We start from the raw sequence: 26,232 nt of genomic DNA on the forward strand, positions 1-26,232 counted from the left end.
CACAGCACTAAGAAAACAGAATTATTTGCTATCAAGCTAAAATCAAGCCACAGTAACAGGATGGCAAGAAGTGAGTGATCACAAACAGGATGTTTTCTTTGCTGTGAGCCTCCACTGAGGGAGCAGCCTCAGCCCCAGAGCAGCTCCGGCCGCAGGGTTTGCCCCAGACAGGATCCTCCTGCCAGTCCCCTCCACAGCACAAAAGGGGATTACAGACTTCAGGCTCTAAGCCTCCCGACACCACCAGTGTCTGCTAAAACATCCCAGCTAAGTGCCCAGTTTGGCTGCAAAGGTGATCTGTGGAATGCCTGGAAGGGGAATGGACTCCACTCCTCAGTGCTGGGCACTCAAATGCCAGTGGCACTTCAAACACTGAGACCAGGACTCCCAGAGCTGGAGTGGCACTCGGTGGCTTCAGACTGACACAGGTTGAGATAAGGTATTGGGGAGAAACTCCTCCTGTGAGGGTGCTGGGACCCTGGCACAGGGTGCCCAGAGAAGCTGGGGCTGCCCAATCTCTGCAAGCGCCCAAGGCCAGGCTGGACAGGGCTTGGAGCAGCCTGGGATAGTGGAAAGTGTCCCTGCCATGGCAGGGGGTGGAACAGGATGAGCTTTAAGGTCTCTCCCAACACAAACCATGCCACGATTCCATCTTGCTCTGACTCGTGCTGCTCAGGGCAGGGTGTGCATCTGCACACAGAATTTTATCTCACTCCTCCAACACTAGGTTTGAGTCAGGGCCCAACAAGTCCAAACAAATCCAGCAGCTGAAAAGGAGAATGTCCACAACGCACTGAAACGCCAAGCAAAGCAGTCATTTCAGCAGTGCCTGTTGCAGGCAGAGCTCAGGTGACACTCAGGACAGGGACATGTCCAACTGAGCTTCCAAGTGCCCAAGGACCACGTGCTGAGTGACTGCAGGGGCCTCAAAACCCACCAGCTTTGCCTCCACGTTCAGAGGCAGTTTTCAGAGAACTGTGGAGTGTCCTGAGCTGGAAGGGACCCCAAGGATCATCCAGTGCAGCCCCTGGCCCTGCACAAACACACCAACAATCCCACCCTGGGCACCCCTGGGAGTGTTGTCCAAACTCTCCTGGAGCTCTGGCAGCCTCGGGGCTGTGCCCATTCCCTGGGGAGCCTGGGCAGTGCCCAGCACCCTCTGGGAGAAGAATCTTCTCCTGACTTCCCTCCCCTGGCAGAGCTGCAGTGGTTCCCTCGTGTCCTGTCCCTGGTCACAGGGAGCAGAGATCAGAGCTGCCCCTCAGGATGAAGCTGCAGCCCCAGTGAGTCTCCCCTCAGTCTCTTCTCCAGCTGAACAGACCCAGAGCCCCCAGAGCCCTCAGCCACTCCTCCAGACCCTCCCTGCCCCTGCTTTGGACCCTCTCCAGCAGCTGCAGATGATTTTGACACACTGGAGATGAGGCAGAGTGTGACCATCCCCTCCCTCGCCAGGCCAGTGACACTGGCCCTGGCAGCCCCCAGGACAAGGGGACCCTTTGGGCTGCCAGGACACTCCTGTCCATCTGGGAGGCAGGGGGTGGACGCTGCAGGAAAGCTCAGGTGCACAGAAAGGAGAGGGATTCCTCCTTACAGGCCAGCCCACAGGTTTGTTCAGAGCCTGTTATTCTGTGATTAATTTCTCCACGAGATTTAATTGTACTCTTCACATTGGTGGTTACACACTACATATAATGAAACATCTGCCACAGAAAATTGGTGAAATTAATAAGGAACACAACACATACAAATAATGTAAGTACATTATGAAGAAATACCAGAACTTTAAGTAGTACCAGCACCCCATTCTGTTTCACATGCTGGGAAGCAGAGAATTCTCTCTAATTACTTGTTCCACACTAATATCCCACCAATAAAACAAACCCATCCACACTGGAAAGGAAGCAGTATGGTTCCCAGGCTTGATTTGGAAATCTGAAGCCAAGGTGAGATCCTACTGAGAAACAAGAAGCTAACCCAGGCCACAACACTACCTGCAACCTCAACTGCCACGCGGTGCACGATGGATATTATTGTTGTAAAAAGGATTCTCTAAGCATAAGCCAATAAAAAAATAAAGCCTAATGCTATCTGGCAAAAGCAGGGAAGTTCCAAGGAGAAAAATTCAAGCAATAAATATAATAAAGCTGATAGATTCCTGGGACTCCCTGGCACTCCCTCTCTGTCTTCCTAGTGCTGAATTTCCAATTCCATCGGAATTTTTATGTTGTTATAACATTAAAAAAATAGACCAGACATTATTTTGACAGATTGACAGAGTCAAACACCTGCACAGGATTTGAAAAAGTAAAGCCTCAATTTTGAGACCAGCCCTACTGAAGTGGAACTGGGCAGCAGGGACTGAAAGGTTTGGGGAAGGAGAAAAATCTGAGTTCTTTCTGGAGCACCATCCACACAGGTGTGAACCAAAAATTACCTGAAATAAAGCTCCAGCAAGACGCAGGGATTGTCCTCTCAGGACAAACCTCATGTGCAGGCATGGGTGGCAGGTGTAGTCACCTCATGGACGTGATGATTTGACTAATGCAACCACAACTGTCACAACCAAATTGGCACGGCCAGCCTTGGAAACAAGTGTGCCTTTGACACATGGCACAGGCGGAATGAAATGATTGAATAAAATCTCTTTTCTGGTCATGAAGAGTCCAAATTTGGTACCAATCCACTGACACAGACACAAAAGAATTGCTAAGGGAGAAGTTTTCTTTCAGCCTATTCCTTTTCTGCTGATCTACAGGAAATGGAAATGGTGAGATCTGGACACAAACATGGACTTCCTCATGGAATATCATAAATTACAGCCACAGGAAGAGCACCAGGACAAAAGGGCTGCAAACTCTGCAACCATTCACTCCTCTGACATTAACCTGGTCAATCTTTAGCCCCCTTCCATAAATAAAACACTCTGTGACACTCGGGGTGCTAAATTCTCCCAGAGAGCTCAAAACCCACCCTGAGAACCACAACCCCTCTCCAGGCCGATGCAAGAGAGGGCACCACAAAGAAACATCAGCAAAGCAAATGAGAGCTGATAATTTGTCTATAAAATGGAGTTTGTTCATTCCCAAGGAAGAAATTAAAACACAAACAGTGTTGAGACTCTGCTGGCTCCCTCCCAGCCCCCAGCCATTTCTGTTCCGTTCACTCTGGATTTATCCATATCTGCAGAGAGCTGAGGCTGAGCCTCCCCAGGCTGAGGCCCTGCCCAGGAAATGGGGTTCTGCTCAAAGGGAAGCAGCTTTAGGGGTTTCAGAGGAGGGATGAGAGTGAGCTGAGCTGTTGTTGTGCTGGAGGAAGAGGCTCTTCTTCCTTCCTGCCACCTCGGCTGCAGCGACAGCTCCAGCGCAGCAACATCTTCATCTTGCCCAGGAAAGCAGTGCTCTGGAACAGACCAGGTGTAAAAAACCCCCTCACCACTACAATCACCATCTGATTCTCCCAGTTTCTTGGGAGAAATTAGAGAATCGAGCCTCGTTGCACAAATCCAGCTGGAATGTTCTGATTGTTGGGAGGGCAAGGGAAAGGATGAGCGTGCGATGACAGCGCCCAGGGAAGCCCAGGGAAGGACACCTGATCCAGGATCAGCCTGGATGTCACACCTGGATTCAAATCCTGCCCCAGAGAAGCCCCGGGAGCCGCGCTCCCCACCCGGCCGGTGACGCCAGGCTGCTTTTCAGCAATTAGAGCTGATGATCTGTTCTAACCAGTGGTGCTCAATCAGTGCAAGGTGGTAACACCCGCTAATCCTGCTAGCTCAGACAATGCTCCTCTTTCAACATCCCTGCTCCCCTTCCCCCATGGAATGAGAGCTCTGAATCATTTACTGTCTAACAAAACCATAATTACTACAGTGGAGAAATTAGGGAAAATGATCACGTAGGGCACAGCATCTCCCCAACAAAGCCTCCAAACACTGGGCTGCAGCAAGGAAAAGATTCCAATTGGAAAGCAGTTTGTGTGCATTTAAAAAATGTTTGTATGCTTAAAAAAAAAAAAAATCTGTTGATGTTTCCAACAGTTTGTGCTACCAGGGAATCCTGGTGGTGCTTCTGGTACTTCTATTAGCCCCAAAACACAGGCAGCCATTCTACTACAAGAAGATTGTAACAAAAATAATTAAATTATTCTATTATCACTGATTCATCTGGATTTCAGGTCTCACCCCTGTGAATGACCTGGTGACTTGGCCCTTCTTGCCTACTCCCCTGCTGATGTCCAGGCACAGGACAGGCAACATCTCCCTGTGGTTTTATCATCCCAAACCTGCTCTGAAGGAGCAGAACACAGTCTGGGTCTGCAGGGCTTGGTCTGGAGTAACAACATCGAGACAGTGAAGAGCAGAAGTGCTGCTGAAAGTCCAGAAAGTTCTTTTGCTGCACGTCACCTCCAGATAAGGCCTTTCAAGTGTGACTGGAGTGGCAGGTAGGACATTTGAGAAATCCAAAGTGAGGACTAAGTGCACTCGTGGCCTGGGCAAAAAATGGGCACAACATTGAGCCAGCACCTAGTAAGGAATGCTGTCATCACTCACTTATGTACTGAGAGCTGCTTCCCACCTTTCTTAAAGAAGAAATTCCTCCCTGTGAGGGTGGGCAGGGCCTGGTACAGGTTGTCCAGAGGAGCTGTGGCAGCTCCATCCCTGGAAGTGTCCAAAGCCAGGCTGTACAGGCCTTGGAGCCACCTGGAATAGTGGAAAGGTGTCCCTGCCCATAGCAGGGGGTGACACTGGATGGGCTTTAAGTTCACTTCCAACTCAAGCTAGTCTGGGTTTCTGTGATTTTCCTGGAGAACTGGCAACTTCTAGACATCCCACACTCTCCCCAGTGGTTCCACCAAGGGTTAAAACTGAGACAGCCTCAATTTCAGGCTTCAGCAAGCCTAAAAACAACATTTAAACCTTTTCTTCTAAGGCTGTGTGCTCAAATAGACTATGCAATGGCCTTAAACTCCTCCTACCACTCTTAGCTACAACTGCAGCACAAAAACTACATTTGAAACAAGTTTAGACAACTGCCTTGCTCTGTTTGAGGCCAAATGATGATGCAGCTTCAAAGATTCCCTCCTCCTTCCTTTGGGTGAAGCTGTATATCAGGTTTCCTTCTTAGCAAGGTCTGTGAACTAACAGTCTTCCAGAAAACGTCTGATTTCTTGAGAGAAATAACACCTTACTCACTGGACTTGTCACCAAACAACCAGCACAGGTCTGGGCTCTGTGGGTTCCCTTTAACAGCACCATTGTGTTCCCACTAGGAGCATGAATAGGGCACTGAAAACCCAGCAGGGCTCACAAAGCTGTGTTTGTTGGGCACAAGCATTAAACTGCTCCAGCTTCGGTGTTAAAAGTTTCACAGACAGATCAGCTCCAGATTAATTTACACACACAGAACAAGCCGACTTGGCTGCAGCACTGTGGGGGCTCTGTTCTACACTTCCAAAACCCTTTTCTAAAGGCTTAGGAGGGTTGTTTCACCAAATTAAAACTATTTTAATCTCAACATTTATTATTTCAAAAGAATTCCATTCAAGATGAGGTTTCTGTGGCATGGCTGCCCTGTGCTCAAGGTCTGGGTCATTCCGGGTCACAAGGTGCTCTTCTCCCCAGGCCATTCACTGGGTGCCATAAACCTTAAAGGGGGTTTTTTTTGTTGTTTTAACTTTAAGAAGTAAATCCAACTCCTGAAACTATACTGAAGAATCTCTTTATCTTCCAGCAGCATTTCCGAGTTGCAGCAGATCCAGTGTCCTCGGTTCACCCGTCTGGGCTGTGTATTTCCAGCTGTAATCTTCCAGGCCATATGTGATGCATCACCAAGTGGGTGAGCTAAGGACAGGGCTCAGTCCCCCCTGCACACCTGGGCTGGGGGCATCAGTGACAAGGAGGTGTCACCAGCTCAGTCTCGGCCACAAACCCTCCCTCCTCCACGCAAAGGCACATCTGGTAACTTATCACGGGCATTTCTGCTGAAAATAGCACTACTCAGGGTCAGCAAAATGAGTTCTCAGGGGCTTTGGGAGGCAGGACCGGGAAGAAAAGAGCCTCTCATGGGTGTAACTGTGCTCTGGTTGATTCTTCTCTCACAGCAGACATGAGAGCATGCTCACCTTGACTGTGTGTGGCTCTCACAGCACCACCGTGTGCTGGTATCTCTATTTAAAGTTTATTTAAAGGACTTCCTCAGGTACAGTGGTCAAACAACCTCTTCTTCACCTCTACAGAAGAACTAAAGAGGCAGAAAGACTTTGCCTTTCAGATCCTCAGCTGGGACAACGGGATGCAAAATGCCCTTGTGCATCAGGAGGAATTTCTCCGTGGAAAGGGCAGTTAAACACTGAAAGGGGCTGCCCAGGGAGGTTCAGAGTCCCCATCCCTGGAGGCATCCAAAAAATGACTGGACATGGCACTGAGTGCTCTGGGCTGGGGACGAGGTGAGGATCAGTCACGGGTTGGATTCCATGACCTCGGAGGGCTTTTCCAGCCTCGGTGACTCTGTGACTCTGTGATCAGCCACACAAATCATGCTGCCAATGCACAGCTAACATCTACCTTCCCAAAAGGTAAAATGTTTTCAAAAAGGCTCCAAAGACTCTCGAAGATAAACTCTTAAAACCTTCAACTCCATCAGTTAATTGTGTTAGCCCTGATGACCTGAAACACAGGCTCTGCTCAACTGCCTCCAACCAACACCTACAAAATTAAATCACCAAAGTCAACTTTATATGAGATATTCTATTGTGAAGTGCAGCCATATAAATGTTTTGTTATCCATAAAATTTATGTGCAGCACATGCACATAAACAGTTGAATCCCATATACAAATAAAAATCTTTCATGTAACCCCATCCTAGGGATAAAGAGTAAAAATCCTTTAAATAGCTACAACTTGACACTGGGGGAAAATGCATTTTCCCTCCTGAAGGCAACAAACCCAAGGCTTTGTCACAAGCAGGATTTTACAAAATCTGTTCAGGATAAATGTTTTCATCTATTTTTAATATGCAGTCAGTGAGAACCATGTGAGTTGAGAGGCAGGAGCACTGCAGGGTTTCAGCACCAGCCCTGCACCAGAACAATCTGCAGGAGGGGACACAGCCAGTGTCACACAGAACCCAAGAGCCAGCTGAGCTGAGGAAAGCAAGACAACTCCCAGAGCTTCAAATGACCCAGCTGAAGTGATTCTGCCCTGAATAATTCTTTTTGCTGACTAACCTCCTGCTCACAGACACCAGCAGAAATTCCCAAGTATTCAATCCCCGGTGCAAGCACAGACCTCACTCTCTCCCACCAGACTGAAAAGCAAAGTTTCCCAGGAAATGACTAAACTGTGACAGCCCTGTGATTCAGCACTTGATTCAGGCAGGTAGAGCATTGTCACCCTCCAGGTACACACTGAATTGTTTGAGCTGGGAGTGCTGATAACACTCTCCCAGGAGCTGCCTGTCCAGCCCAACAAGAGATTACACACAAACTCTGCCTGTTCTGGCAGTCTGCACTTTTACAAGGGATAGACAAGCGTGGACAAATGATTTTCCAAATCAAGCCTGGTTTTAGCCCAGGAATCAAAACAAAGACAAAACCATGCTGGCACCCAAAGGGATTAAAACAGAAGTTACTGTGGGTTTAAATCCTGTGCGTGACTCCTGTCATTCACCTCTTCTTGGCTCTCAGGTGTCAATATTCAATAATTCTCTTGGCTTCAATTTTTAACATAAGCCAAGTGCCACAGGGACTCCTTGCTGGTAACTCTCCTCTCATCCTGACTCCACAACAACACCTTGTCCAACCATACCAAAAGGCAGTTTGGATACACAGCCTGCTTCAGTCCAGCTGGACCTGAAATCACTTTTCCTAAATAAATCCTAGATTCCTGAATAGGATGCAAGAAGGGGAGAAGAAAGAAATCAAGAGCAATTACTGCCCTATCTAGTGATCAAACACAGCTGCTCACACCAAGTATTCAGCAACTCCGACCTGCCCTTAAACACAGCACAGAACCTAACCCAGTTGGCACCTCACCCTGCACAGTAATTATGTATTTCCAGATGGGACAGTGCTATTCCAAGTCACAGCGATGAGGTCGATGATTATGCATGATGAAACAAAGAAAGAGAACTTGATGGAGGCACTTCCACTTCGAAGATCCCTCCTCAAACTGAGAAAAAACCCAACTGAAAACCAGAACCAACCAAGCACAGTGAATCGCAAGAATTAATTTCTCAAAAATCAAGAGGTGAGACACATATCCCACACCCCTCCTGCCCTGGTTTTCCCTAGGAGCCGGTACCAAGGGTGTATTCATAAGGATGTTATTCCCATTCCATAGAAGAAGTAGCAGACAAACTGGTGGCTGCTCAAGAGAGTGAAATAGATTTTTCCTCCCAAAGCACCGAAATCTGGAACAGAACCCCGAGTCACTGCACTCCCAAGTGCTCACTCGAGGACAGTCACTATTAAACAGGATTAGTCACCAGAGCAGGATCCCACTACTTAAAGGCAAAGCAATACAATTATTAAAGTTTTACCAGCCTCCAATTAGTGTGCGACACCTGTAATTTGACTGGCGGAGACTCCCACCAAATTCCCAACGCGCTCCTGACGGAGGCAGCAGCAGCTCCAGGAGCAGCACAGAGCTTCCTCCTTGTTCCTTTCAAGCCTGACTAGTGGGAACCAAAACACCTTGTTCAATAGCCTTAAACCTGCTCTGCACGCCCCCATCCCAAACAGGATTCTGTATCCTGGGAGAGGGAGGCTGCCCCACGGAGTGAGCCAGCTCCTCCACGCAGCCCCCATCCCAAACAGGATTCTGTATCCTGGGAGAGGGAGGCTGCCCCACGGAGTGAGCCAGCTCCTCCACGCAGCCCCCATCCCAAACAGGATTCTGTATCCTGGGAAAGGGAGGCTGCCCCACGGAGTGAGCCAGCTCCTCCACGCAGCCCCCATCCCAAACAGGATTCTGTATCCTGGGAGAGGGAGGCTGCCCCATGGAACAGGCCAGCTCCTCCACGCAGCCCCCATCCCAAACAGGATTCTGTATCCTGGGAGAGGGAGGCTGCCCCACGGAGCAGGCCAGCTCCTCCACGCAGCCCCCATCCCAAACAGGATTCTGTATCCTGGGAGAGGGAGGCTGCCCCACGGAGCAGGCCAGCTCCTCCACGCAGCCCCCATCCCAAACAGGATTCTGTATCCTGGGAGAGGGAGGCTGCCCCACGGAGTGAGCCAGCTCCTCCACGCAGCCCCCATCCCAAACAGGATTCTGTATCCTGGGAAAGGGAGGCTGCCCCACGGAGCAGGCCAGCTCCTCCACGCAGCCACCAGGCCAGCTTTCCTGCACTCAACAGCACAACCCATTCAGGCTGGCTACAAGCCTGGGAAACCAGATTTAAATAGACAGAGCAGAAGAAAAATGTCCTGCACAGCATGGCATGAGCAGCAGATTCCAGGCCCTGCGCTCAGTCCGGGCTGTGTGAAGCCTTCAGTTGTGTTTACATCAGCATCCACGGCTCCTTAAAGAATGGCACTGCTAAGGAAACCCTGTTGGCACGTCACCAGCAGGCCTAAAAAACCCCATTATCCTGTCAGCTGCAACGCTCTTTACAAGAAGGATCACGCGAGGGGCGACTTCTGTTCAGGGCTCTTTGGGCAGAGTCAACGTCTGCTCCAGCAGGGCTTTGTTCCTGCTGCAGAGCAGGATGTGGCAAGATCCTGCTCATGTGAAAGCCTCTAAGCTGTGTGGAAGATCAAAATAACGAGAGAGAAAAGAGAACCCAACAGCCCAGCTGCACTTGGCAAACCCACCCCAAAGTCACTGAACTCGGCGGCTGCAGGGGAGAAGAGACTTTTCACCCAGCATACCCATTCCTCCTAATTAATAAAGCAAATTAATAGTCCTTTAAAATGAATGACATTCAGTATATGGTGCAAAGTGGCCTTTTTAAGTAGGAAAAAATATCCTTTTACAATAAAGAGAAGGAACAGTCAATTTACTGCCCTTGTTACACAGGATATTTTGATATCACCCCAATATTTCTGTTGTTCCAATCACTAACACCCTCACACATGGAATTTTCTTGCCTTCTATCAGTACCTCACCGTCAAAACATATTTTCACACAACTAGGAGGACATATGTCCCTTCCACACTGACACCAGCGGACCTTGCACCAAAATAAACAGGCCTAAAAGTAAAAAAGATCTTATTCACCAGCCATCTCCAAATCCACAGCTACTTCTGAAAGAGAATTTCCCTCCCGTTGCCTCTCTCAGGGTGCAATATCTCCTCTTCCAATTTAAATAAACTGATTTCTCAAATGTCTCGCTTGTAGAGGGAAGGAAGCATGGAGAAATCAGGATTATTTAAGAGCACACAGTCAGCAACTTGACAAAAACTAAAAGAACGCAGACAAAAGGGGCTCTCACGTGCTGAAAGGCAACCAGACTTGTCCTTATGTCCTGCACTGTTCATTTGACCAGAATATCAAGAATTTGGAAAAGAAAGTACTTTCTGTCTAATAACAGGCAAAAATTCCATGGTGTATTTGCACTAACAAGGTGCAATCCCTCCAAGATCAAACTTCTTGTAAAAACGGGTCCAAAATGATGAAATATTTATATAAACTTCTAACCACATAACAGCAGTATGAGCAGATTTCAGCCCTAACCAAGTAAAAACTGGACATTGTCACCAAAACACTGCTTGGCACTGGAAAAGTAAGAACTGCTGGTTCTGGTTTCTGCTTAAGATTATGGGGAAGTTACTCACAGAACAAGATGAGCTTCTCAGAAGTATTTCAGTAATAAATCAAAACAAATAGACCCTACTTCCATACTGTAAGCGAATCCAAATGTTTTCTCCAGTTGTCCTCACATACACCACCACAGGAAGCAGCCTGATAAATCTGCTAAAAGCCTTAAGAAGCCGAAATTAAATATTCATACTGTGAAAATGATGAAGCCAGCACGAAACCCCGAGCCTCCTCTGCCTCTCCAGCTCCGTGTAGCCCCGAGCAAGAGATGAAAGATTTCCTGCAATGGGTGATGCTGAGCTGGAATCTCCATGAAGGAGAAGGACCCTGCCTTTGGGAGCTCAGGGTTGACTTTGCCACCTGGGGATTTTCCTGAGATGCTCCCTTACCTCTCTGTCACCTAGCAGAGAACTACCCCCACTTCCTCCAATTTAAGGATCCCTGGTTGGTCAGGTTTTAATAACAACCTGAAAAGATTTGTCGAAAGCTCCTAAAAAATCTTGTAATTGAATGATGACATCAATTACTTAATTTTAATGAGAGTGAGATCATATTTTAATTTTCCATTCTGCATTAAGTTCCAAGCAAAGGTGACTGTGCAGTTTCTCTCAGCAATAGCCAATGTCCCTCCAAGGTGGAAGCAGAATTACTTTCAATAACAAATTAAACTTTACTGCCTTATTTCTCATTAGCACTTAATTCTACAGAATTAGCTTGGGTTTATTACTATGCAAAAAGACAGGTAAATCCTCCAACTTAATAATGGAAAACACAAGCCCAGCTTTGAACTCTCTGGTTCTCACAACAGGAAAAATCCTCTCTAGGCATGGACAGAGCAGAATGTAATAAACAACTCTAAAATATCCAAGAAAAACCCCAAACCTACAAAAAAAAGAGACAAAACAAATGCATGACCTGAAAAAGCAAGGTAAGAATTGCAGAGGGTATGGAATTAGACTTGTCAGTCATTTGTGGGGACCCCGAGGTGTTCAGCTCCACATCAACCCGATGAAAAAGGCAGGATGGAGGCCACAGATGGACACAGGTGCACAGGGCAAAGCTGCTGCTTCAGCTCCACATGGAACCCTGGCAGAGTTCCTGGACATCTGTGGCCTAATTCCACCTCTGCTCAGGCTGCTAAGGAAGGCAGGGACTTTCCAGGCCCTTCCCTCTCCATCACGGCAGGAGCCCCACCTCTTCCAGACCTGGAGATCCCACACAACACCGTGGCTTGCCCATCTGATGATCCCACCTCTTCCAGACCTGGAGATCCCACACAACACGGTGGCTTGCCCATCTGAGGACCCCACCTCTTCCAGACCTGGACATTCCACACAACACGGTGGCTTGCCCATCTGAGGATCCCACCTCTTCCAGACATGGAGATCCCACACTACACGGTGGCTTGCCCATCTGAGGATCCCACCTCTTCCAGACATGGAGATCCCACACTACACGGTGGCTTGCCCATCTGAGGACCCCACCTCTTCCAGACCTGGAGATCCCAATCAACACGGTGGCTTGCCCATCTGAGGATCCCACCTCTTCCAGACCTGGAGATCCCACACTACACGGTGGCTTGCCCATCTGAGGATCCCCCTAACTGCAGCCTTGCTCCACTGACCTACAGCCCATTCCAGCACCCACGTGCCCTGTCTTGCTCCAGTCCATTCCACATCATTCCCCACCCCTGGAAGTGTTCAAGGCCAGTCTGGACAGGGCTTGGAGCAACCAGGGGGAGTGGAAGGTGTCCATGGCAGCAGGGTGAAATGAGATGAGCTTTAAGGCCCCTTCCAACCCAAACCATTCCACGACTCCAGTTCACTTCCTGCTTGGTCTCTCAACCTCACTCTAACACGAGTTCCTCCACCACAGCCTACGGGACCTTCCCAGCCTCACCACTGAAGAGATGAAAATTCCACATTCCCTTTTACTCCTGCTAGAAATGACACCATAAAAAGTACTTGGACAGGAACCATCTGTTCCTGTGCCTAATGGAGCCATAATCACAGGATAACAACCATTCCACAGAACATTCCACTGTTTATAAAACCAGGGTGTCAATGTAATAATATTAATGGGGAGCTGCTTGTGTCTTTTGGATAAAATATGATATTCACAGCAGGCTTTGCTTTCAGCTGCAAACACCACAGCCTTTTACAGCAAAGCAAAGCACCACAGACAGCACTCACAACTAGGGGGTGGAGGGGCAGGAAGGGCTAAGGACGTGCTGACAGTAATAATTTAAGACAAGATATTCCGCCAAGAAAGAGAAACTAAAGGATTAACAACCAAATAGAAAATCTGCCATTAAGCAAAAATCTCTGAAAGAGAAGGACCGTGGCCATAGCTCCGGGTTGGATCCTTGCCCTCCAATTTGTTATCCAAGACTTCTCTGCTGACTCCATGTGTTCCACAGAAGTAAAGTTCATGCCACGCCACGTAACAGTCTCTCAAGAGAAATGATGATGTTTGGGAAATAAAACAACCACTTCCCTCCAACATCGCTTGCACAACAGGATTATTTCTCTCTTAGCACTGGGATTCTACAAGCACAACACAGAACTGCATAGAAAACCCAGAAAGAGAATTAATTCCTTGGAGAATCCCAGCTGAGATCTTCCTACTGAACACAGCACTGACCTGCAGAGACAGCCAGCCCGAGCATCCATAAAAACACCTGCAGGCTGCAGTACCTCAGATGGACCCAGGAAACTCTGGAGAGCTGTCTCCTCTAGCCCTAATTCTGCTGGAGGAAGACACAACAAAATTCCTCCTGGGACTGCCAGGTCACAGGCAGGTGGCCCCCAATTCCATGAAAATACACAACCACAGAAGCCACAAATGCAGGATGTGCTCACGACCCAACACTGTGGTCACAGCTCTCTGAAGTGTGATACCTGAATCAGTTGTGCTGTGCACAGGGCAGGATTGAATATTTCATGTTAAAAGCTCTAAAAGGAGGAACAAAAAAAAAACCAAACAACTCTGGCCCAGAAGTGCAGCCTGTCAAAATCAACAGCTCAACTGACAGACAGTGTTGAGAAGCCTGGCATGACAGCCATAAATCACTCCAAAATCTTCTTTTCATGCAGAGGAAAAGGAACAGTAAAGATCCGAACATGAAACCTTGCCCGTTTTTAATTTGCTTGGTTGCACTTGTTTAAAATTGATGTTTATTTTGATACTTGAGCTTGTCTCTCCTTTTCATTTCTGTATGCAACAAGCTAAGAATGAGGAATTTATCACATGGAGAAACTAGTACATCCCAGAGGCACCTACCCCAGAGCTCGGGCAGCCTGACCAGTGGAGACATGTCCTGCCCTGGGAGCAGAGGGAAGCCACACGTGGGCCCAGATGTCCCAGAGGGGACCAGCTCCATGCAGAAGATCCTTCCCCATGGTCTGGTTTCAATGGACGGGGTCAGTGCTCTCCTGACTGACCCTCAGGAGGAAAATCCTGAGAATTCAACACAAGATCTTTAAATTCCAACACCAACAGGGCCCTGAGAGCTGATGGACACGGACATGCAGAGGTGTGTGATCACTTCCAAGCCCTCACCTCCCTCCCAGAGAGGCCAAGGAAGGCCCTGGGGATGCAGCAGTGCCTAAACAGACTCAGGCTTCCTTTAGTCTCTGACAAAGGCTTGGAGCAATTGGCACATTGCCCAGCCTCGCTGCCTTCTTCCTCTTCAGATGTGCTTCCATCCACAGATAACGCGGGGCGGCTTTGAATTCACACCCTGCACAATCAGAGGCAAAGGACAGCACAGGAAACCCAAGTCAGCTTTTCCCCTCGGCGAGGGAACTCCCTGGAACAGCCAGCACAGTCCTTCTCGTTGGCATGCCCAACACAATGTCACAGGAGACAGCAGACAGTGCGCTCAGAGCTCCACCATTAACTGGTTTAGTGAGTTAAGACACAGATCTGTCTGCAACTGCTCGGGGCAGAATGTGCTGAAGGAGCAGAAATGCACCTTTCAACTAAGAATCCACGAAACAGCTTCAAACGTTCTCTTTGAATGCTGGAAACAATCCAACGACTGCAAGCTTACCCCAGTGTGACAGCACCTCTTGGGGACTTCTTCTTGTCACACTTCACCCACAGAAAGCTATTCTGAAATAGCTCTTCCTGACAGCAGAATTCTAGAAAAACCAGCTCTGACATTTCCCAGGTCTCTCTACTTCGCTGGTTCCCTTCCTTCTCCCTTTCTGGGACTGTTTCACAGACTGCTCTCATGGTGCCATTCCACTGCAGTACTGTGAATTTCTTTGCACCTGCATCCAAACCCAGCACAGCCCCAAGGCTGCTACTGCAGGGTGGGAGCACCAGAAAGCCAAGCACACGCTCCTGCCTGCACCAGGGTCAGATCCTCCACAACCTGAAGCCAAACCAAACACTCAGAGACTATTTTCTCCTTCTCCAGCTCTCCAGCCAGCTCTCTCCTTTTATCCTTCTGCCCAAATCATTGTGTCTCTGTTGGAAGAGGAGCCTGCAGTGCCATACACCACCTCTGTGTTCACACCATTTCACTTGGTCTGTCATTTTAAACGTTCCCAGGAAGGTCTTCTGTCACTTTAAACAAGAGGACATAAACAAGGGATTACTTTTCTAGGAGAAGAGGCCAAGTTCTGGCATCCTGGAGAACTTTTTTATGACCATCATCCCCTTATTTTGTGCCTCCCTCCCTTGTGCTTTGCTGAATCCAATTAAATATCTGGAAGGTGAGAAGAAAAAATGTCACCTTTGCTGCAAAATCCAAACCTTGACCTCTGGTACTACCCCCTAGGAATCAGCAACAGCCACAGGTGACAGGAAGACTACAGGAGATGCAACAAAGGAGTTGGAATCAGAGGAGGCAGGGAGGAGAAAGGTCCAAATGTGCTTTTTTGCTTAAAGTCACACCTGGAAAAACGGCTTTGCTCAGATTTATTAAAAATCAGCTTATCCACCATGAAAGAGAGGAGACCCACACCACGAGGTGAGTAATTACCCCCTAAGACACAGGACAGGAATCACAGGAACATCAGGTATGACTTAGCTGGATCCCAACGCTTTTCCTTACAGCTTCCACGCTCCAAGCAGCTACTTCTGAAAGTGTTTTACCAAAGCTCTGTCCAATGAACAAGGATTTGATACACAAAAGGCAAAGGGTAATTACATCTTCCTGTTTGCTCTTCTTGCCAGAGATTTTTTTTTGAAGGCCTACTGCAAAAAGAGCTGCATTGAAAGCCCTGCAAGGCAACACCAGCTCCAAGGTTACAGATTTTTCTGATTTTGGGGAAATATGAGAGCAAATTAACTCAGGTCTCTGTGCTTCTGGTCAAAATGACTGAAACAATGTTCCCAAAGTCCTTAACACTAATGGCAACTGGCCCTGCACAATTTTTACCTGCTGCAATTTTAAAACAGGACTTAACAAGTAAAGTGTATCAAACACAGGAATAACTACACAGAAATGTTTGCTCAAGGTTTCTAGGTGTGGCTGCAGCCAAGACATAATAGGATTATTTATATCTGACTCATTTGCTTCGCCTTCATCCACAATTCTCCCTATTTGGGACTCGGTAATTGACTTCTTTCTGCACCATACGACTTTTTAAAATCAGGACATCTTCAAGGAGGACTTGGAAAATTTAAAGCAGACAGGAGAAATCTCACAAATTCAGTGGGTTCATATCATGTTCAACCAAACCTGACCATCACCATCATGGAAAAGCTTCCTGAACACGCAGCACGGTGAGACATCCACTCCCTGCTAATCAGACTGCACACGTCACAGCCTGAGTGACAACATCTCCCCAGCCACAGAGGGTCTGATGTCCCCTGCTCTGTGTCCCAGCTGCTCACCTCACCCTGTGCATCTCCCCCCCTTCCTGCTTGGGAACTCGAAATAACAACACTTCCCCCTTTTCACTGCGGCAACTTCCAACCCCAAATTGCGTAAGAATGGAGGTTTTCATTCCAATTACAATAAGAATTGTTCTTTTTTTAATCCACAAGGGATCACTTAAAGTTTCTGCCCTAAGAATAAACACAGGTCTCAGTCTCAAAAAACATTTACACTTGAGCACTTGGCCATTTGGAGACCTCCTTTTTGCAACACAAGGGGCTTCAGTCTCATGTTCAGTATTTTGCCAGGATTGACACAGAAGCCCAAAAAACTGTCTCAAAATTATTTAGAATTTGGTTCTTTCGCTGCTCATGAAACGCAGTGAAAAGTTTGGTATTTTCCTAAGAAATCCGGCTTAGATTCCTGAAAGTTTCATCCCGTGCCCTCTCCAGTTTGCCAAAGTTCACGGCTTTTGGCGGAGCCGCGGCACCTGAGCTCCCCGAGATGGAAAGAGTGAGGAGCCAAGAGTGAGAGCAGCTGAGCCAGCGCTGCTGCCAAGGGCTTTGTTTTGAAACCCGGGGTGCAGCTCCTGAGGACACACAACAGAGCAGAGGTGCTTTTCTCCAGCCTGGAGACGCAGCACATCTGAAGAGAACTTCTCCCCCTTCCTTCACGCACTACGAGCAGCCCTGCAGATGCCATCAGGACCTTGCTCCAACACCCCTGGGACACACAGCAATCTCCTGAACGCCAGAAATGGAGCACCTTTAATAGGCATTTTCCACTTGTATTCAATTAAGGGGGGAAAAAAGGCTGCACAGTTTAATAACTGCAGATCTGTTTATTCTCTACCAGCACCGCAGAGGATAAGGACTTTTATCTCCAGCTCTGATCACCTGACTCCCTGACCCCACTCTCCATCACAGGGTGAATAATCACAGCCTGGAATTTGCCATGTCACTTCCCAGCTCCTTGGAGGAACTCTCCTTGTCCTCACCCCAGTGACAATGCACATTGTGAGCAGGAATGTCAGAGCAGGAATGGCCTTCCTCACACCCCGGCCCAGAGTGACCCTGGACAACTGTTAACTCTGCTCTCACCTCCTGCTAGAAAGGGAGCACAGAACTTCAAAGCCTCCTTCCCCTCCTCGGGGCTTTTTTTGGCTGGTCAGCTCCTCTCTGGGATCACAGACAAGTGCACACTTAAAAAGACAGGGAAAGTTGATGCTAGAGATGCAAGCACCAGGCAAAGCAAGCAGGTGTATCAGGCCACCCTGATGTACCCTGCTGCTGCTGCTGCTCCCAGGGAGCAAATCACAGCATCTCCAGAAAAGGTGCTTCAAACTGAAATGGCTCCTCGTAGGTTAATTAGCACCCAAAATGAAGAGCTGATGCATTAAAGGAAACACAAACCTCCTTCAAGCACGTCCTCACCTGACAGCCCTTTCTGGAATCACACACAGGGACAGGGCCTGAAACCAAATCCTCCAGCCCTCGACCTTCTCTGCTGCATCACTCCCTCTTGGATCACATCCTTCCAATTTATGGCCAAGTGTCCCATCAGAACTTCCCTTGCTTGTACATTCCAAACCCAGCACTTCCAAAATCTCCCATGGCCTGTCCTACACACAGCATCGGGTGTGTGTTGGGTGCTCCCCTCCATGAAGGGGATAAAGCAGAACTTTCTCCAAAAGTTACCTGTGCTGCTCTCAGAGAAATGAATTATAAACCTGTATTAGAGGAACACCAGTGTTGCCATTCCCAAGTAAATTTCTCAATGCGGTGAGCTGAAATCCAGGAATACAAACACTGACTCATCTTTGCAGTTTATGCTTTATCTCCAATAAGAGGCTCACTCGTCCAACTCCTTTAGGACTAAGCCACAGGAGCAACATCCCTCCTAAGAGCAAAAGACAGGAAAAACATCCCAAACCATTCTTTTCCACCGCTGCACTTTAGACCTGATGTTTGACATCAGTCCTGATCCCAGAGGCAAAATGGGAGCTCTCCATGCACTCAGTCACCCAGCTCCCACGGCTACAGCCATCCTAAATGGAATGCATTATTCCTGCATTAAAACATATGTTTTTCAAGGCAGCCAGCCATCCGGCTGTTCCGAGGGAGATTACAGAAGACCTAATTTTATCAGGCAGGGATACAATTCTCCTGGTTGTTTTTGCTCCCTAGGGACATGGAGCTGGTGAAAGCAGGTTGCCTGACTGCTGGGGAACAATTCCGAGAGGCTCCGTCGCCGAGCGCTCAGGCAGGAACTGGGATCCTGAGTCCATAAAATGGATTAATGGATGCCCTGTGGGCTCTGTGGGCTCCCATCCCTGTGGAATTCAGAGGCCAGGGAGACCTAGTTTGCATCAGCAATTCTCAAGTCAACAAGAATTAGAAAGAGTTTATGTTGGCAGAGAAGTGCTAAAACTTTTACGCTTTTTTCATTTCCTTTTTCTTTTTATCAGCTTAAGTTACACTAAATAAAACAAGGTGATTGCTCACAGCAAGGAAAGTTACGTTACTATTACATTACTATCTTTGGTATAAACTCAGCCTAACTTAAACATACGTCCTGCCTATGTTTACTTCAAGTGGTGTGTCACAAACTCTCGGCTTTGAAGTTTGAAAAGAACACAAACTGATGGAAACAGGCCTTTTACTCCAAATATCAGGCCAGAGTAACAACCCAGTGCACGATTCAAGATGAGAAATACAGGTGTGAGGCTTCTCCCAAGGCTTTTCATGAAATGCAATGGGAAAACTCGTGTAGCAGATGGAATGCTGCAGCCTGCAGAGCATCCGTTAGCTATAAATCACTGCTTCCTCACACAGGGTGCAAATGTAAGAGTCTTCCATTCTAATTAATAGAACGAGACATCCTGGTCTGATGACTCGTCCCTGATTTCACAAGCTCTCAAAAAAAATTTTGGATTGAATCAGCCTCAACAGAGAGAAATGCTTCAAATCCTCTCTCTATGAATCCACGTCCAAAAAAGCAACTGAGCAACTCACCGAGAGATTCAGGAAATGCTTTTTATAACTGAGACATGCGGTTTAAAGAAAGCCATCCTAAGAAATTATCTGCACATTGTATTTGAAAGAAATGCAAACAGGAACTCTCCAGCTTCTGCCCATCCCTCGGGAATGCTCACCATGAGTTCACTCTTTGGCTCCTGAAACTCGCCACTGAATAAACATGATAAATCCAGCGACCAGAAAACTTCATGACAAACACTAATCAGAGAGAGGGAATCAGGAAGGAGCCATCACCCCTTCCACAACATCACCGGTGAACCAGAAACACGGGGGGTGCTCCACGTGCCTTCCCTGAGGAGCTCCAAGGACTGCTGCGTGTTGGGAAGAGCAGCGGCTCTGTGCAGCTCCTCTGCCACCCATCACATTTCCTACTCAATATTTCATGCTACAGCATTCAAAATAGCAAACTGGAGATCAGTTATCTAGGACACCACGGCAAGCTCCAAACGCGGCTGCGGCGCGGCTGGGCCAGGCCAGCAGCCCTGGTGAACACTGCCAGCCTGGGCACCCAGCTGAAACGGCAAACATCACCCGTCCTGGAGCACGAGCAGCCACCAAATCCACTGGGAACACTGCTACCAGATGTCCCCTCCACCCAGCTGAGGGAACTGGTTCTAACTGCAGCAAAGCTTCACAGGAGCAACCAGGGAGGAGGTGCAGGACTCTCTTCAAAGCCTCTAATTTCCTCCTCTCCCCAAGGCAAAGGGTCAGAGCTGCAGCCTTTAAAAAGAGCCCCAAACTCGCTCCTCATTTCCTAAGTATAAAAGGGACAATGCAAAAATATGCACATTCTTTAACCTTCCTGGGGATTTTTTATTATTCCGGTCTGGATGCTCCAAAAACCTTCCTCCCCTTCCCCATGTTTACATGCTTCAATCCTGCACCAACAGTAAACCCAACTCCCACTCGCAGTAGCCAAAATATTTCATCCAGTATTTGTCTTTAACTCCCTCTCTCCAAACCATTAATCACTTAAATCATTCTGCTTTGACCATCTGCAGAGCAGAAATCTGTGATCATCTCGTGGACCTTCTGTTTGCTGCTCTGGTGGTAGATCTGGTACTCTGCTCCTCTTGGTCACGACTGGAGCTGGATTTCCTTTTCCTGTGCCACAGACACCGCACGGAATCCGCGTGCTCCGTGCTTACATCACTTTTTCCTGGGCTGTGAAGCTAAAGAAAATACAATTTTATCCACAGTGAAAGCAGATCTTTATTGGGATCTTTGTAGAGCCAAGCTGATGATCCCTGGGTGAGCACAGCCAGCTCCCCGTGTCAGCTCCAGGAGGGTTTTAGGCATTTCAAAGCTCTCAAACTGTACCTGCACACAGAGACTGCGTCAAAGCCCTGCACAGATTTCTCAGCAGATTTGGGACCCATCTGCTGCCAGTCCTGCAGGTAAATTAAGGAAGCAACATTAAAGCTTTCCCAGTGCTGGTTTTGCCTAATGCAAGACTTGTGGGTGAGATGCTGCATAAATGCACAAAAACCACCTGTAAGTCCTGTTAGCTACAGGCTGATCAGATCCAACTTGCTCATGTTTATAAAGCTCTTCTTCAACCTTTTCTGTGCTTTGCCCACAGTTCCTCCCTGAGTGGGGGAAGAAACTGAAGTGAAACCTTTCTGCTCACTCAGCACAATCCACACAGCCAGTCCCTACTCAGACAATTACTTCCTTTGACTCTGTAATTTAAATTCTGTGCTTCAGCTGCTTAATCTATAAAAAAGGTCCTCACCTACTCTGACAGGCGCCTGGCAATCAAAGATTGCAACCTGAAACACACGATTTTTAAAAGATCAGAGAAATACCCCGATTCCCTAAGAAATTTTCAAGCCAAACAAAATAAAGGCTCTACCCACTTGCTTGAGTCAACATGTTTTCTTCCAGTAAGGTTCTATCCTATTTGGCTGGCCTTCAGTGCTGAGTTTCCACCGTTTTGCTGATACTCCTTTTTCCACACATGCCACCATCCTTCTGTTTCCTCGGCCTCTGAAAATCCTCGCTCAAAGCTTTGCTCTGCAGACAGAGCCCCAGCCCTCCAGCGAGAGACAATCAGCTTTAAAAGGAACAAACCCAGGTGCACGGAGCCATTCACAGAAACACCCACCCAGAAGCACAAACCAGACAGCAAACGTGTGTTTAGCTAGGAAAGCAAACAGAAACCAGCTCCTTCTGCCCACCAGGCAGGAGGGAGTAACCCTGTCACAGAGCCCAGAGCTGGCTGAAATGACCTCCAAGGTCTGAGCTGCTCACAGGAGCTCCTGGTTACTACGAGGTGGAATTCCCTGTGCTTCCCTGGGTATCTGGGTATCTCCAGCTGGGGTTCTCTCCACTGGCACCCCTCTACTAGTTAGAAACACCAGGCGAGACGGAAACCACAGTGACACCAAGCCCAGCAGCCACATCAGCTCTTGGTGTGGGTGTTTAACCCCTGCAGAGCCAGGCTGGGCCCTGCAGCGGGGCTGTCCTGCTGCCACACCTCCCCACACAGGCAGCACAACAGTCAGGAACGTGCCCCGTGTGGAACAAATCCTCTGGACGTGCCTAATTAGAGCCTTTCAGTCTGGAGATTCCAGAGTTTCCCAGCTCCACTGACAGCTGGGATCAGGTTGATGTGAGAGGAGCTGCGGGAATGTCTCACCCAAGGTGTAAAAAACACCTAAGCCCAGTGGTGAAGTGCTTTAATATTAACATTTTCCACCGAATATGAGATGAATTCAGACATCTACCTCGTTCTGAGCATCCTTCAGCACACACTGAGAGCACTCTAAGGAACAGCATCGTGTGGTGGATCCAAAGTCACCTTCACTCAGGGCTGCAGCTCAGCCCAAAGGTGAGACTGAGCTGCCACACTCACAGACGTGTGAAAACGGGGGGAAAGTTAAAGTTAAATGAAGTTAATATCCCCAGCACTTTCACTCATCAAACAGAAGCAGATGTAAATACAAAGACAGCCCTTCCCATCATTAGTGATGCAGAATGTGGGTGTTACTGACAGATGAAGAAAAGCACCAGAAAGAAAAATATCCCGAAAGTGAAAAAAGAAGGGAAACATGAGTAATGAGCAGGTTCCAGGTCTCCCACAGCTCCATGACCCAATTCTCAGCTGATATATTGTTACTTGAACGTTCTTCCTCAGAGGCATCAACACCGATCCCTTCTGGGAGGGAATGGAAGCTCTGCCTAAGTTTGGACTCAGGTTTAAATGCTCTTCACACTGACAGAAGACAACAAATCCTTAGGCACGCTTAGAAATGAGCGAGTTGGTCTCAAATCCATCGCCAGGGCCCAAGACACAGAGTAAGATGCAATTTCTGTTGATTAAAGAACAATTAATGCTTCCTGAAACATGTCCCTTTGCTCAGACACTGCCACTGCACCCAGGGATGGGATGACTGTCACTTCTGCACTGACCACAAGGCCCAGCAAGGAATAATCCAGAGGTAGAATTAGTCCTGTTGCTCCGTCTGCACAGATTGCTCCTTAAGAAACTCTCGTGGCTCATCACTGCAAACTCTGATTTCTATTTCCAGCATACATTAAAGTAATCCTGCTCCACTTTGCATCCTGCTTGCTGACGCAGCACCTTTCACAACCACAACGCCAGATAAGGTTTTAATACTATATTTGCCTCTGTTTTGTTATAAATTCTCTACTCTGTGGTGGTTAATAGTAGCAAATGCCTGGATGAAATTCACGGCAAGGCACAGCACACAAAGTGTTTGTGCTCCTGGAGCCAGGTACTCCCCACTGCCACACCGTCCATCAAGGACAGAGCCATCTCCAGCTCCTGCTGCCAGGGACCCTGGGCTACTCCCAGCAGCTGCAGCTCCTCTCCTCTCTCAAAAATGGGGTGTTCCTATGCAAAAACCTGGCAGAAATATTCACAGTCAACAGCCAAGCCCAGAGACAACTGAAGCAGCAACAAGGGGGTGGCAAAAAAAGGATCGAGTGTTCTTATCTGAGCAGCAACTGAGCAGTGGCACATGGAGCCCTGCTGCCATTTTTAATAAAATGCTTCTATTCAATATTGTTTACTGTCAACAGCCCATGGTTATATTCAGCTGAACAATGCACACACAGGCCTCAAAATCCCTCAGCTTAAGCCTCAAACTAGGGCGTATTTTTCAAGAACTCCACAATGACATTACCTCACTCCCCCTTCCCACAGCTCAGTTATCTCAGCAACAACATCCCCTGAAATATGTTCCCAAGGGTTTGGGGACACAGTCACCCAGAATTCTCTGTACTCGTGGGTTTTTTTGACAGGAAAAAGTGATTTGCACAAACAAATCCCTGATATGCATACTAAGAAATCCAAGTATTAAACCCACAAAGGGGCAGTGGATTTAATATTCAGAGAATTACTTACATAACCCACAAAACTTCACTCTGCAGCACCGAAGTTGAAGCTGTTGGAGCAGCTCGTTAGAGATCAGTGGGATGTCACAGCAGCCAGTCCAGCAACAGAGTTCATTTATTTTTAAGTTTACAGTACAATAATCTATCACAGGGTAAAATCATAACGGGTTTTCAGTGCCACAAGAAGCAAACCTCAGAAAATCCAAGCAAATGCTTAAAACATTTAACAAATTCTTTTAAAAACCTATTTAATGTTACGTTTTGAGCAACACCACCATTCCTCATTCTTTGTTATCACGGAGTCCCCGAAAGCAAACACGAGATAAAGTTTTATCACTTTAGTTAAATGTCTGCAGAAAGTTTATCTGGAAAAGAGTTAACAAAAGCCCCAGCCAGCCAGCGCCAGGGGTTTAGCTGTGATAGGAAAGCGGTGCCATGGCCTCTTCTGCTGGCAAAGCCTTGAGTGCCAGTGTGGGCAGCGGGGGCTGACAGCCCCCAGCTCACCCTGGCAGTGAATTCCTGATCTCCAAAGAGTCAATAAGTCTCTTTTATGCACTGCAGGCTCCGGGATAAACAGAGCGAGATGTGCCTGCAACTGGATTTTTCTTAATTTTTAATGCTAAGAGAGACGTGGATGATCCTTGTCACAACTTAGGATATTCTGATTCTCTGGTTATTCCAGCCATGCAGTGAGCCCTCCTGAGAAGCCACTGATATTGGCATCAAGTTCCGTAGCCTGATGGGGGGGAGGAAAATTTAAATTATGCAAATCTGAGCTACCTGCTCTGCAACCTTCCCCCTCCGCCCCAGCTCCATCCCTCGCCCTCCGGCTTCACAAGGGAGATTCTCAACAAAGCTGTACCGAGAGCAGCATTTTAAACGCTGGGGAACAAAGACAAACCCATGCAAAAAAGGAAACAACAACAACAACAAAAAAAACCACCCCGGCAAAAAAGCGCATGCTCTGAACCGATTATGGCAAAAGAACTTATTCAGAAAGTGGGAATAACACAGGGTTTGCCGTCGTTATTGTGCCCGAAGTTCCTGCGATTCCCCCGCCCCAGAGCTGCCCGTCCCGGGGTCTCTCATTGCCACTCGGCATCCTCGGCTCGGGAGCGACGGGAAAGAGGCCACAAGGGAAAAACACTCCCGAGGGAGGAACAGGGGTCAGGTCACCCTCGCCCGACAGGGGAAGGGCTCCTCCGGGGCTCTCCCCGGGTTCCTCGGGGTGCCCCGCACAGAGGATGCTCCCAGCGCTCCTTCCCCTCACACGCAGCCCCAGCCCCGGCCGGGCCCTTCCTTCCTCCCCCGGTCGTCTCACACAGAGCCCGGAGCCTCGCTCCTCGCACCCCCGGCGCTCCCGACCCCCTCTGGCACGCCGCCACCCCCGGCCCCTCGCACGGAGGCTCCGCGGCGCCCCGCGGGCAGGGCCGGGCCGGCCGGCCGGGCTGCGGGCGCTCCTCGCTCACCTTCCGAGAGCTCCAGCTCCAGCTCGGCCAGCTGCTCGCGGACCTCGCGGGGCAGCGAGGACACGGCCGCGGGCTCGGCCATGGCGGCGGGCGGGCGGCGGGCGCGGCTCCGGCGGGGCTCAGCGGCCGCGGGGCGCGGGGGGAGCGGGAGCGGCCGCAGCCTCCGCCATGGCTGAGCCCGGCGCCGCCGGCACGTGACCGCGCGCGCCCGAGCCCCGCGGCGCCCCCGCGCGGCCCCGCCCCGCGCTGCAGCCGCTCCGGAGCCGCTCCGGGACCGAGCCCGGCGCCCGTTCGGCTCCCGGTCCCGGACAGATCCCGGTGCCGGTTCGGCTCCCGGTCCCGGACAGATCCCGGCGCCGGTTCGGCTCCCGGTCCCGGACAGATCCCGGTGCCGCTCCGGAGCCGCCCCGGGACCGAGCCCGGCGCCCGTTCGACTCCCGGTCCCGGACAGATCCTGGCGCCCGTTCGACTCCCGGTCCTGGACAGATCCCGGTGCCGCTCCGGAGCCCGGCGCCGGGACCGAGCCCGGCGCCGGTTCAGCTCCCGGCCCCGGACAGATCCCGGTGCCGCTCCCGCTCCCGGGACCGAGCCCGGCGCCGGTTCAGCTCCCGGTCCCGGACAGATCCCGGTGCCGGTTCGACTCCCGGTCCCGGACAGATCCCGGTGCCGCTCCTGCTCCCGGTCCCGATCCCGGTCCCGGTTCTGCTCCCAGGCCGGGGCCCGCTCCCGATCCCGATCCCTGGTTCTGCTCCCGAGCCCGGTCCCAGTTCCGC

At 49.2% G+C, this 26,232-nt stretch overlaps 1 protein-coding gene across 3 annotated transcripts in view; it reads right to left on the minus strand.

The window, feature by feature from the left end:
- The window catches only part of DIP2B (disco interacting protein 2 homolog B), a 62,061-nt gene extending 36,417 nt beyond the window's left edge, over window positions 1-25,644 (minus strand). For all 3 annotated transcript variants that reach the window (XM_038164247.1, XM_038164249.1, XM_038164248.1), the window contains exon 1: window positions 25,460-25,644. In XM_038164247.1, the coding sequence (XP_038020175.1) occupies window positions 25,460-25,541 (82 nt within the window). In that variant the 5' untranslated portion in view covers window positions 25,542-25,644. The remainder of the gene's footprint in view (window positions 1-25,459) is intronic.
- Window positions 25,645-26,232: the final 588 nt, after the last annotated feature.

This window comes from Motacilla alba, chromosome 29, assembly GCF_015832195.1.
Source record: "Motacilla alba alba isolate MOTALB_02 chromosome 29, Motacilla_alba_V1.0_pri, whole genome shotgun sequence".
NCBI classification, from domain to species: Eukaryota; Metazoa; Chordata; class Aves; order Passeriformes; family Motacillidae; genus Motacilla; species Motacilla alba.